At 37.1% G+C, this 13,866-nt stretch overlaps 1 protein-coding gene across 1 annotated transcript in view; it reads left to right on the top strand.

The window, feature by feature from the left end:
* Positions 1 to 13,604, top strand: part of LOC136691409 (mucin-2-like) — a 61,247-nt gene extending 47,643 nt beyond the window's left edge. The window contains exons 62-84 of the mRNA XM_066663971.1: positions 58 to 138; positions 942 to 1,022; positions 1,828 to 1,908; positions 2,712 to 2,795; positions 3,012 to 3,080; positions 3,331 to 3,387; positions 3,597 to 3,680; positions 4,143 to 4,217; positions 4,682 to 4,747; positions 5,170 to 5,235; positions 9,503 to 9,568; positions 9,654 to 9,719; positions 9,805 to 9,864; positions 9,950 to 10,015; positions 10,101 to 10,166; positions 10,252 to 10,317; positions 10,404 to 10,463; positions 10,630 to 10,704; positions 11,461 to 11,526; positions 11,612 to 11,692; positions 11,895 to 11,936; positions 12,285 to 12,347; positions 12,564 to 13,604. Coding sequence (XP_066520068.1) covers positions 58 to 138; positions 942 to 1,022; positions 1,828 to 1,908; positions 2,712 to 2,795; positions 3,012 to 3,080; positions 3,331 to 3,387; positions 3,597 to 3,680; positions 4,143 to 4,217; positions 4,682 to 4,747; positions 5,170 to 5,235; positions 9,503 to 9,568; positions 9,654 to 9,719; positions 9,805 to 9,864; positions 9,950 to 10,015; positions 10,101 to 10,166; positions 10,252 to 10,317; positions 10,404 to 10,463; positions 10,630 to 10,704; positions 11,461 to 11,526; positions 11,612 to 11,692; positions 11,895 to 11,936; positions 12,285 to 12,347; positions 12,564 to 12,577 — 1,535 coding nt within the window. The 3' untranslated portion in view covers positions 12,578 to 13,604. The remainder of the gene's footprint in view (positions 1 to 57; positions 139 to 941; positions 1,023 to 1,827; positions 1,909 to 2,711; positions 2,796 to 3,011; positions 3,081 to 3,330; positions 3,388 to 3,596; positions 3,681 to 4,142; positions 4,218 to 4,681; positions 4,748 to 5,169; positions 5,236 to 9,502; positions 9,569 to 9,653; positions 9,720 to 9,804; positions 9,865 to 9,949; positions 10,016 to 10,100; positions 10,167 to 10,251; positions 10,318 to 10,403; positions 10,464 to 10,629; positions 10,705 to 11,460; positions 11,527 to 11,611; positions 11,693 to 11,894; positions 11,937 to 12,284; positions 12,348 to 12,563) is intronic.
* Positions 13,605 to 13,866: the final 262 nt, after the last annotated feature.

The following is a 13,866-nucleotide window of genomic DNA, read 5'->3' as shown; positions in this document are numbered from 1 at the left end:
GATTCCATCTGATTAGGATTTTTAATCAGAAATGTACTTGATGTACTTATATTTCAGCTGAGAATATTATTACTACCACTGCTCCCTCAAATCCAGTGGACACCACCACCACAACAACAACAGCACCAAGTGAATCAGGTAAGGACTAACTCCATCTATAACATTCAGATATGAAAATGTTGTTTCATTCTTCTGAGAATCTTTTCATGTAATTATATTATAAATAATTTGTTTTACCTTGAAACTTCTGTAGTATGAGTTTGTTTATTTATCAGTAAAACCATGGGATACTTCCATGTTTCTATCTGCATAAAATTCTTAATTTCAAATGTACATTACATATTAATATTTCAGTTGAGGACATTATTACTACCACTGCTCCTTCAAACCCAGTGGTCACTGTGACAACAACAATCGAAGCAGGTAAAGAAGTCCACATTAAAGCTTCAGATATTAACTTTTATTTCAATTTCCAGATTATGTTTTCCAGGTTAGCTTCAGATATTACATATTGCATCAACTGTCAGAGAAATACATTTTTGTTTATAGTAAAACAATACACATCCATTGCTTTAATTTGAATCTTGTAGAATGTGTGGTTGGTTATATATCATTAAAGCTATGGATTACATCCATGGTTTCAACTACTTGAAATTGCTCATTCACAGATGTGACTACTGCCCCCCTAAAAAATCCAGTCATCACCACGATCCCAAGTGAAGCAGGTAAGGAAGAAGTCCAGGTCTAACTTATAGATAGGAGATGCTGCAACAATATTTAGAGATTTTTTTTAAATGTAATAATATTAGAGGTATTTGCTTTACCTAGAATGTTTCAAAATATGCGCTTGATTCCTTATCAGTAAAATTGTGAGCTACTTCCACGATTCCATCTGCTTAGGAGTTTTAATCAGAAATGTACTTGATGTACTTATATTTCAGTTGAGGATGTTATTACTACCACTGCTCCCTCAAATCCAGTGGACACCACCACCACCACAACGACAACACCAAGTGAAACAGGTAAGGACTAACTCCATCTATAACTTTCAGATATGAAAATGTTGTTTCATTTTTTGAGAAACTTTTGATGTAATTATTTTATAAATATTTTGTTTTACCTTGAAACTTCTGAAGTATGAGTTTGTTTATTTATCAGTAAAACTGTGGGATACTTCCATGTTTCTATATGAATAAAATTCTTAATTTCAATTGTACATTACATATTAATATTTCAGTTGAGGACATTATTACTACCACTGCTACTTCAAACCCAGTGTTTACGACGACAACAACAAGCGAAGCAGGTAAAGAAGAAGTCCACATTAAAGCTTCAGATATTAACTTTTATTTCAATTTCCAGATTATGTTTTCCAGCTTAGCTTCAGATAATACATATTGCATCAACTTTCAGAGAAACAAATTTTTGTTTATCGTAAAACAACACAGATCCATTGCTTTAATTTGAATGTTTTAGAATGTGTGGTTGGTTATTTATCATTAAAGCTATGGATTACATCCATGGTTTCAACTACTTGAAATTGCTCATTCACAGATGTGACTACTGCCCCCCTAAAAAATCCAGTCGTCACCACGATCCCAAGTGAAGCAGGTAAGGAAGAAGTCCAGGTCTAACTTATAGATAGGAGATGCTGCAACAATATTTAGAGATTTTTTTTAAATGTAATAATATTAGAGGTATTTGCTTTACCTAGAATGTTTCAAAATATGCGCTTGATTACTTATCAGTAAAATTGTGAGCTACTTCCATGATTCCATCTGCTTAGGAGTTTTAATCAGAAATGTACTTGATGTACTTATATTTCAGTTGAGGATGTTATTACTACCACTGCTCCCTCAAATCCAGTGGACACCACCACCACCACAACGACAACACCAAGTGAAACAGGTAAGGACTAACTCCATCTATAACTTTCAGATATGAAAATGTTGTTTCATTTTTTTGAGAATCTTTTGATGTAATTATTTTATAAATAATTTGTTTTACCTTGAAACTTCTGAAGTATGAGTTTGTTTATTTATCAGTAAAACTGTGGGATACTTCCTTGTTTCTATCTGCATAAAATTCTTAATTTTATATCTACATTACATATTAATATTTCAGTTGAGGACATTATTACTACCACTGCTACTTCAAACCCAGTGTTTACCACAACAACAACAAGCGAAGCAGGTAAAGAAGAAGTCCACATTAAAGCTTCAGATATTAACTTTTATTTCAATTTCTAGATTATGTTTTCCAGCTTAGCTTCAGACAATACATATTGCATCAACTTTCAGAGAAACAAATTTTTGTTTATAATAAAACAACACAGATCCATTGCTTTGATTTGAATCTTATAGAATGTGTGGTTGGTTATTTATCATTAAAGTTATGGATTAGTTCCATGGTTTCAACTAATTGAAATTGCTCATTCACAGATGTGACCACTGCCCCCCTAAAAAATCTAGTCGTCACCACGATCCCAAGTGAAGCAGGTAAGGAAGAAGTCCAGGTCTAACTCATAGATAGGAGATGGTACAACAATATTCAGAGATTTTTTAATGTAATAATATTAGAGGTATTTGCTTTACCTAGAATGTTTCAAAATATGAGGTTGATTACTTATCAGTAAAATTGTGAGCTACTTCCATGATTCCATCTGATTAGGATTTTTAATCAGAAATGTACTTGATGTACATATATTTCAGTTGAGGATATTATTACTACTACTGCTCCCTCAAATCCAGTGGACACCACCACCACCACCACAACAACAACACCAAGTGAAACAGGTAAGGACTAACTCCATCTAAAACTTTCAGATATGAAAATGTTGTTTCATTATTCTGAGAATCTTTTTATGTAATTATGTTATAAATATTTTTTTTTCCCTTGAAACTTCTGAAGTATGAGTTTGGTTATTAATCGGTAAAACCGTGGGATACTTCCATGTTTCTATCTACAAAAAATGATTAATTTCAAATCTACATTACATATTTATATTTCAGTTGAGGACATTATTACTACCACTGCTCCTTCAAATCCAGTGGTTACCACGACAACAACAAGCGAAGCAGGTAAAGAAGAAGTCCACCTTAAAGCTTCAGATATTAACTTTTATTTCAATTTCCAGATGGGATGTTTTCCAGCTCAGCTTCAGATATTACATATTGCTTCAACTTTCAGAGAAAAATGTTTTTATTTATCGTAATACAATACAGATCCATTGCTTTGATTTGAATCTTATAGAATGTGTGGTTGGTTATTCATCATTAAATTTATGGATTAGTTCCATGGTTTCAACTACTTGAAATTGCTCATTCACAGATGTGACCACTGCCCCCCTAAAAAATCCAGTTGTAACAACAATCCCAAGTGAAGCAGGTAAGGAAGAAGTCCAAGTCTAACTTACAGATGTTACTACAATATCTAGAGATTTTTTAAAATGTAATAATATTAGAAGTATTTTGCTTTACTTTGAAATTTTCAAAATAATGTGGTTGATTATTCATCAGTAAAATTGTGTGCTACTTCCATAAGCAATCTGCTTAGGATTTTTAATTGGAAATGTACTTTATGTACTTATATTTCAGTTGAGGATGTTATTACTACCACTGCTCTCTCAAATCCAGTGGACTCCACCACCACCACCACAACAACACCACCAGGTGAAACAGGTAAGGACTAACTCCATCTATAACTTTCAGATATGAAAATGTTGTTTCATTATTCTGAGAAACTTTCCATGTAACTATGCTATAATTTTTTTTTACCTTGAATCTTCTGAAGTATGAGTTTGGTTATTTATCAGTAGAACTGTGGGATACTTCCATGTTTCTATCTGCATAAAAGTGTTAATTTCAAATCTACATTACATATTAATATTTCAGTTACCCTAAAAAATCTAGTGGTCACCACGATCCCAAGTGAAGTAGGTAAGGAAGTAGTCCAGGTCTAACTTATAGATGGTACTAATATATTCAGAGATTTTTTAATGTAATAATATTAGAAGTATTTGCTTTACTTTTAATTTTTCAAAATATGAGGTTGATTATTCATCAGTAAAATTGTGAACTACTTCCATGAATCCATCTGGTTAGGACTTTTAAGCAGAAATCTACTTGATGTACTTATTTCAGTTGAGGACATTATTGCTATCACTGCTCCCTCAAATCCAGTGGACACCACCCCCACCACCACAACAAGTCAAGCAGGTAAGGACTAACTCCAGCTACAACTTTCAGATATGAAAATGTTGTTTCATTATTCTGAGAATCTTTTCATGTAGTAATGTTATAAATATTTTTTTTTACTTTGAAACTTGAGTTTGTTTATTTATCAGTAAAATTGTGGGATACTTCCCTGTTTCTATCTTCATAAAATTCTTAATGTCAAATCTACATTACATACTAATATTTCAGTTGAGGACATTAATACTACTGCTGCTTCAAACCCAGTGGTTACCACGACAACAACAACAAAAGATATATGTAATTTTCAGGCTAGAACATCCTTAGCACCCTTCTTAGAAGTCCAGATTTCACAACAAAGGCAACTTTAGTATTTTCAGAAAAGAGCTTAGTTGGCATTATTGCAAAATTTTTAGTTATCTGACCGGTAATCTGCCACTGTCTTTTGTGTTCTTGTCCATAATTTCTTCTACGTCACTTATTTTTAGACTTGAATGTCATTAGCACTGCTCCTATAAATCCAGCTTTCACCACAACACCAACAAGTTCTGCAGGTAATGAAGAAAGGTTGTTTATGGTTTTCCTTTACTGAGTTACCTGAGACTTGTAGTTTTAATTATTTTCTCAGGTGTCAGTCGCATAAATTCAATCACTACTCCAACAAGGAAAATCTTCACAAGTACATCCAGAACTGCTACAAGTGGGAAATTAACACCAGCTACAAATTTCCAACATGAACACTTATTCCAATATTACTCCAATAATATATTAACTTTCACTAATACTATACATTTTTTCAAAATTATTATTAGAATATATTAGTAAACCTGCCAAATAGAGTTATGTGCCTTCTCCATGATTATTTCTACTTGCAATTTCTTTCAGGTGTCAGCACCAAAAGTACTACTACTACTAAAACTAAAATCTCCAACTTCAACTAATACAAAAGTACTAATATAACGATTACTTATTTCAGGTGTCAGTACCAAAAGTACTACCACTGAAAAACCTTCAACTTCCACCACTACAAAAAGTACTACAGGTAGGAAAGAAATAGTATTCCTGAAGCATAAATTCTAAACTTCATTTTCTTATAGGTGATGACATATAATGATTAATTTGCTAGTACCGACCACGCCTGTAGAGGCTGAAATGGGGAGGTGAACTCAGAAGATTTTGGGGAGGAGTTCAGGGTGGCTTATGAATGCGAGTGAAGCTGGACCCCCCCACCCCCATTGGATAAATTAATATGAGAAAAGGCTGGAGACGAGGTGGAGGTGGGAGCAAGGTTTTTAAAACAGGAGGCTCGGTGGGTTTGATAATGGCTGAACACATCTCAGAACATGGGGATCAGCAGGAATGACCCATAACGGAGGAGTGAGCTGACGTAGTGAAGCAGTCGAGATCCGTCTCCGGAACTAAATGAAGCGAGTTTGTCTGATGCGGAAATGACGTGAATTTGCAGGGTATATATAGGGCTGAGAGGAGGAGTTTGAGCGTGGTCCTATTCCCAAAATTATGTTATTACATACATTCAATTTGCTAGTACAAACCACACCCGTAGAGGCTGAAATGGTGATGTGAACTCAGAAGTCTTTGGGGAGGAGTTCAGGGTGGCTTATGAATGCGTGAAGCCGGACCCCCAAAAATTTACTGGAGTGCTGGTCATTAAGTGCTACATAACAGACAGGTTCAGGTACTCTGGTCAAGGGTTTAATTGGTGTCCTGGATTGTGTGTAGGTAAATGACAGGGGTTACTGAGACTATGAATGAACTACTTTTAATAAACTGGTGTATGACTGAGTGTCATGTGAGACGGTAGAGAAATAGCATTAGTTTGAGTAAGTTGAATGTCCTTTATTGATTATGATGACAGAAATTCTAGCGTGATTGGTAATTTGAGTAATCAAATGCCAGAGTTGGTCTTAAGATGACCAAGATCATCGCGTCAGCAGAAATCAAATTGATCACCTACTAATAGAATTTTAAAATACCAGCCAAATGTCATTAAGCTACAGTGTAACAATAATAGAGACATTAATCTGGGGCCAGCATGATAGTGCATCAGACTGGATGCATTGGACAGAGTGTTGCTAAGTCCAGTGTAGTTGATGGTGGTTGGGTAATGGTGAGGGGTCTGAGGCTGGCAACAATAGGTGGAAAGTGGATTAGTAGCAGCCTGGAAGTCAAGTACTACAGAGGGACAGCATTAATAAAGCGACATGTCCTTCATTGGCAGGTGTGCCCTGGTGGTGCCTTTCCGATGGCATAGAGGGAATTGAGAACGGAAGGGTGATCTAGAGGGATGACAGATGAGGCCAAATACTTCTTCCCCCCCCAAAAAAAAGGGTCAGCACCACAGGAATGGCAAGATAGACAGAAGACAGTTTGTCACACAGGAGAAAACTCTGAAAGAGACAAAATCCAAAGGTGCTGAAGAGCTCAAGCAAGAGGGCAATGTAGAATGTTGACTCAAATATAGCAAAAATGCCTAGATGATGATGAAAAACAGGTGCCAGAGAAGAGGCAGCATGTAAGAAGGTGAATTGAATTTGAGGTGGCAAAGGTAACACCTGAGGAGAGAGCATAACTGGAACTTAGGGGCTAGGAGCATCATGGTTGTGAAGATAAGAGGACAGGTTGAAGTCAATGCGAACAGTACCATAAGAGGCAGGGTGAGGTGCAGTTGTTAGCAGAGAGATGAAAGATGAAGGTCCTCGGTGGCACGAGCTGGAAAGTTAGAAGCCGAGACACAAGGCTGCCTGTATTGAATTTGACTGAATGGAATTTGAGGTGGTGTCAAGTGATTGAGTGCTTTGTAGAGGGGCTGGTCCAAGGCAACACCTAAGAAGAGAGCATAAGCTGGAACTTATGCATAAGCTGGAGGGGCTCGGAGCAGCATGATTGCGAAGAGAAGAGGTCAGGATGAAAGCCCGCAGCTGCTGGAGGAATCAGTGCAAATAGTACCATTAGAGGCAGGGTGAGGTGCAGTCGCTAGGACAAGCTTAGCTGCAAGCAGAGAGGCAGAAAGTAAGATCCAGCAGGAGAGAGTGCAAGCTGTGAGGGGAAGGCATAGGGATGAGCATCCACAGCAGTTTCTGAGGAGAGAGTGCAAGCTGTGAAGTTGGAGGCGGGCGGTGCGGCCATAAAACTATGGGTTTGGGATGAAGGTCTGTGGCATGAGAGAGGAGGGCTGTAAAGGAAGAGGCAGGATGCAGCGAAACTACATGGGGAAGGGGATTAGGATTAGGATGAAGGTCCACATTAGGATAGAGGGTGCGCTGTAAAGGAAGAGGCGGGGTGTGGGACAGCCAAAAAGGAGAGAGGATTAAGACATGGCCTGTAACAGCACCCGAGAAAACGATGAGCTGGAAAGTCAGAGACCGGGAGTAGTGCAGCAGCAATAAGTGGGGGGTGAAGGTTCACCAAAGTACCTGAAAACAGAGCAGGAGCTAGAAGCTGTAGAGTGTGAGCAGCAAGGCCAGTACGATAGTCCACAGCAGCATCTGAAAAGAGTACAAACTGGAAGCCGGAGGGTGTGAGGAGCACAGCAGCAGAAGAGTCAGGATGAGGGTCCGCAGCAGCACACGAATAGAAAAGTCATAATTGTAAAGTTAGAGGCAAGGTATGGCGCGGCCACAAATTGAAGGGGTTGGGATAAGCTTCCATGAAGTACACAAGCTGCTGATGTAGAGGCTGGGAGAATGAGACGATAGGATGAGAGCAAATCTAGGATGAGGAAGCTGTGCAGCAAGGAGACATTGCATAGAGGGCCCAGAGGGCTGGGCAGGAGGCAGGCCCGCAACATCAATGGGATGGAGAAAGGGGGGTGGGTGGGTGAAATGAACATGAATCGGCAATAAGGAAGCCATGCAGTGAGTAGACCACGTCGAGTGCCCAGATCGCTGGACAGGAGACAGGCCCGCCGCAGCACCTAGAGGGTTGCAGGCTAGAAGGTCTGAGGCATGCAGCTGCAACGGGGAAGAGGTGGGATCATGAAGGGAGGGGTGGAGATGATGCGTAGAGACAGATGTAGAGAAAGAGAAAGGAAGGGGTGGGATGAAAAAGGGAGGGGTGGGATGAAAAAGGGAGGGGTGGGACGATACGTAGAGACAGATGTAGAGGAAGAGAAAGGGAGGAGTGGGATGATGCGTAGTGACAGATGTAGAGAGGAGGAGCAAGGGAGGGGTTGGAATGATGTGTAGAGAGAGAATGAAACGAGCAAGGAGGCTGTGTCTAAATGGGTGCAATACTTTCAATCAAGGCAGTATTCAGAGGGAAGGAGGAGCCGATTTGGAATGAAGGCTTAAACATGTTGCCTGCTTTCTATTCTAACATTTCAAATAGGACCATCTTGGCAAGCAGTGTAGGTGAACTAGTGCCCTGGTGATGTGCATGAATATTGCAGATTCCAAGCCATTATCCAATGCAGCTCAGGTAATTATATTATTATCAAAACAGCAATCTAAGGCACAGACCTGTGAGACAGTAAAGACTAAGACATTGAGACTAAAGTCTCCAACATAGACACAACCAGGAAAGGTAACAGGAAGATGAAGAATGCTCCAGTAGGGGGCGTTGAGTCAGGGGATGTGACGTCATCGCATTGCAATGCAGGGGATCCTTATACTGGCCGACAGTTTCTCTCTTTAGCTGAGTGAGCGAAGGGAATGCCATTGTTTCAGAGCACGTTACTGGAATACAGAGGCTGTTCTGCCGGAGAGGAGGAAAAGTCTCATGGCACTGTAGAGCTCATAGCTGTGGAGCAGCAGCCATACCGACGGTAGATTCGTGTTCCCCAAACACAAGGCAGTCCTGTAGCAGCGTAGCCGGAGATGAAAGTAAGGGCAGGCTCAAAGCCGTGTGCCAGCGTCTGAGGCAGATGCGGGAGGAGGCCGGTTGCAGTGGGAGGAGAAGCAGGAGAGCAGAGCAACGATCCGGTGTGGGTAAGACCGCTAAGCATAGAACAATCGAAGCAGTTGCTGGCACGACAACGGCTGTACGTAACTTTAGATACCGGGCAGTTCAGATACCCATAGCAGGGTTTTTGAAAAAGGAGGCTCGGTGGGTTTGATAATGACCGAATACGGCTCCGAATATGGGGATCAGCAGGAATGACCCAGCGCAGACGAGCAAGCTGACGTAGTGAAGCAGTCGAGTTGAGATCCATCTTCTGACCTAAATTAAGCGGGTTTGTCTGACGCGGAAATGACGTGAATTTGCGGGGTGTATATATAGGGCTGAGAGGAGGAGTTTGGGCGTGGTCCTACTCCCAAAATTATGTTATTACATAACTTCAATTATTTCAGGTGTCAGCACCAAAGGTACTACCACTGCTAAACCTTCAACTTCCACCACTACAAAAAGTACTACAGGTAGGAAAGAAATAGTGTTCCTGAAGCATAATTTCTAAATGTCATGTTCTTTTAGGTGATGACATATAATGATTAATTATTTCAGGTGTCAGTACGAAAAGTACTACCACTACTAAACCTTCAACTTCCACCACTACAAAAAGTACTACAGGTAGGAAAGAAATAGTGTTCCTGAAGCATATATTCTAAGATTCATTTTCTTTTAGGTGATGACATATAATGATTAATTATTTCAGGTGTCAGCACCAAAAGTACTACTACACTTCCAACTTCCACCACTACAAAAAGTACTACAGGTAGGAAAGAAATAGTGTTCCTCAAGCATAAATTCTAAACGTTGTGTTCTTTTAGGTGATGACATATAATGATTAATTATTTCAGGTGTCAGCACCAAAAGTACTACCACTGCTAAACCTTCAACTTCCACCACTACAAAAAGTACTACAGGTAGGAAAGAAATAGTGTTCCTGAAGCATAAATTCTAAACGTCGTGTTCTTTTAGGTGATGACATATAATGATTAATTATTTCAGGTGTCAGTACCAAAAGTACTACCACTACTAAACCTTCAACTTCCACCGCTACAAAAAGTACTACAGGTAGGAAAGAAATAGTGTTCCTCAAGCATAAATTCTAAACGTCGTGTTCTTTTAGGTGATGACATATAATGATTAATTATTTCAGGTGTCAGCACCAAAAGTGCTACCACTACTAAACCTTCAGCTTCCACCCCTACAAAAAGTACTATAGGTAGGAAAGAAATACAGCATTCCTGAAGTGAAGATGCTACATCCCATGTTCTTTTAGATGACGATATTTAATATTATTTGTGTCAGGTGTCAGCACCAAAAGTACTACTACTCTTCCAACTTCCGCCACTACAAAAAGTACTACAGGTAGGATAGAAATACAGTATATATCCAGTATTTATAATTGTGAGGAAATATTAATTTTCAATAATGCAATGTTTTTGCAAGATTTTAAAAATGATTGTTTAAAAATATTTTGAGTGTCAAACTATAAATGAGTGTTGTATCTTCTTTCTACTTGTAATTATTTCAGGTGTGAGCATCAAAAGTACTACTACTACTACTACTACAACACCTCCCACTTCCACCAGTGCGAAAAAAACTTCAGGTATAACAGAAATACAGTTTATATATATTATAGGTATTTTAACTGCCAATAATGTAATTATCATTAACAATCATTAATTACTTTCTGCTGCCATGTACTAAGTCTATAGTTCACTTATGCACCTGCTACATTATGCTCTGGTGGAAATTCCTTAATAAATATTGCTCCAATGACACAATTATAAAAATTCTATTGTTAAAAAAAATGTGGATATAAACTACAATTGCAATGTATATTTTTATAAGAGGAGAAAACAACACTCCTTCAAGTAAATTCAACATAAGCTTGGAATAACGTTTATAATCACTTAGAACAAAAACATATGCTCAATTTACCTCCAGGTGGATTATCCATACATGCATCAAGAAGTACTAATTAACCCCACTAGGAAGTAATATTTCAGTGGTGAGATTTTTAACTGTTTTAACAATCTGCACCTGATAGTTAAATTTGAATCTAATATTTTGTTTTCAGCTTTTAGTAGCATAACATAAACCACTGCTCCTAAAAGTACATACCTCCATCAGTACATCAAAATCTGAGCTCAAATTTTAAATTTCAGACATGAAATATTCCTGCAATATTAATTATTCAAAAAGAAAATCTGTAATTATATCATGAATGCAATATTTAAAAACAAAATCTTGTTTTAATTCTTAGTGGGGTTGATTTGAATTACTTAACTTCTAGAATCCAAATCTGTTGATCCATTAATGACTTAATGTATATTTTCTATCATTGACTATTTATTTTCAGGCGTGAACAGCAGTGGAAATACTACAAAAACTCCAACATCCACAACTAAAACAACAAGTGCAGCAGGTTTAAAAGTTTATAAACTGTAATTTTTACTTCCTGTTACAGCTCATCCAACTAAATGATCATTAACCTACTACTTAATGTTCAGGTGTAAACTCTAAAACATCTACTGCTACTGCTCCTACAAGCACAACCATCACTACCACCACTACAGGAAAACCAACTACTGGTAAAACAAATTCTAATTTGATATATTATTGCACTGGAAAATCTGGGGAATTAACAAACATATAGACCACATGTGGAGATACAACAATAAGATCATGTACATAATTTCTTTCAAGTATTTTTCCAGTTTTATTCATAATTAATTTTCAGGGTTCAACATGCTGAGCACAATACAGCTCTCAGGTCTTGTTATTTATTTGCAGGTGTTAACTCATCTAAAATCTCAGCCACTACAACAAAAGCGGGTAAATAAAACTTTCCAGATAATAAGAATGATTTGGTCCTCCCGAAAAACAAATGTCTTCTTTCACTGGCAAAAAAAAGTATTTTATAATAAAGTCCTTTTATCGGTTGCATTTGTTAGTATCAGTCTGTGCAACTTGTCAACACCAATCTTATCAGAAATAACCAACCATGGTTTGATGTTTTTGACAAGCCTTAAATACTATGTTAGATAATTACTGATTAACATGGAATTCTAGGAGTTTGATTAATCTCTATCCCATTTTCATATGACCCCCAAACCACTTATTTTAAATCATAAATTTCACCATTCAGTGAGCATAACTTGCGTATCTAATGCTATTTTTCAGCTGGCAGCTCACCTACTACTACTATAAGTAGATCCTCAACTACAACAAGGAAAAGCAGCAGTGGTAAGGAACAGCCCACTAATTAAATTCACATTTGTTCCCCATGCTAGGGACCTACTCAGCAGTGCATAAACTAGTTAAATTTTGATTTCTGTTAAATATTAATAATGAAACAAGACTCACAGCTTTTTTGTAAAGATGCTCATGTTTGTAAAATATTGATCTATTAAGAAAATCATACATTTCTCTCATTGTCAGCTTCTAATCATTCATTTTCAGTTTCAGCCCCTTAATCAAAGCTACTACTTCAACTACTACGATTCCTACATCATATTCAAGAAGAACTACTGGTGGAAAAGCATTCTCTTCTAAATAGAAATCTAAATATTTTCATTATTTCTGATCCTTAACTTTCTATGACTGGAACATATAATTATGTAGAAATTTAATGTAAATGACTTTGAATAAAATCTCTTAGCATCATTTTTGTCCCTTGAGCTTAACATGAATATTTGTGTCTTTGTAAATGAGTCTCCATTTACATTCTACTAAAAACACAGTACATACATGTGTAGTGTCTTTACCTGTCCAATTGCAACTTACATTACATTTAATATAGTGGGATTAGCTATAATTAACTATTAATAATGAATTATTAGGCTTATTGATCCGCTGAAGGTTCTTGGTTCTGAAATTGAATCTTACCAGAAAGTAAGAATTCCATATAAGAATAGTGTACACACAAATATATAGCCAAAAAGTTTGGTTTTATTTACACAATAAAATAACATACGCTTAGTTTATCCCAGAAATATATTCAACACCAAATATGAAATGAACCAGTGGCCTTTGAGAGGTGTGTTATGTATTTTTAGAGTCGTTCAAATTTGTCTTTTTAATACATTTGGATTTAAAAATGAAAAATCGTTCAAGATTCACTGCAGCAACAGATGAGCTACTATCTCTGACTTTACATCTATAAAGTGGACCAATGAGGTAGTGGTGTCTAACAGAGCGGACACAGAGTTTTAAATCTCCAGCAGCCCTGCTGTGTCTGATCCACTCGTATTGTCAAACACTGAGAAGTTTATTTTCTGAGCATGAATTTATCCAGCTAGCAAAATTATGTTCTCAGAACTTACCCCATTATGGTCCATTTTGGTTGTGGGAACAATGCACTGTAAAGTTGTCTCAATGTAAAATTAATATTCTATGAACGTTGTCTAGAACGTTTACAAAATCAGGTTCTTAGAATGTTCCCATAATGTTCTATTTTGGTTGTTGGAAACATTACACTGGAATGTTCCCTCAGCGTGAATTTATCCAGTTTTTATATATATATATATATATATATATATATATATATATATATATATATATATATATATATATATATATGAATTAATCAATTAATGAAAAAATACATTAAGGCTTTTTTAGCGAATCTACTCAAAATTTTATTCATGTTTAATATTGCTGCTACAGCTGTTCCTAAATAAACTACAAACATTTTGTACTTTCCAGATTTGCTCATTGATTTTATTCAAGTGTGTTTGTGTGGGTTTTAGATTGTAACAATTGT

Source organism: Hoplias malabaricus, chromosome 3 (assembly GCF_029633855.1).
Source record: "Hoplias malabaricus isolate fHopMal1 chromosome 3, fHopMal1.hap1, whole genome shotgun sequence".
Taxonomy (NCBI): Eukaryota; Metazoa; Chordata; class Actinopteri; order Characiformes; family Erythrinidae; genus Hoplias; species Hoplias malabaricus.
This window is presented reverse-complemented; position numbering and strand designations above follow the sequence as displayed.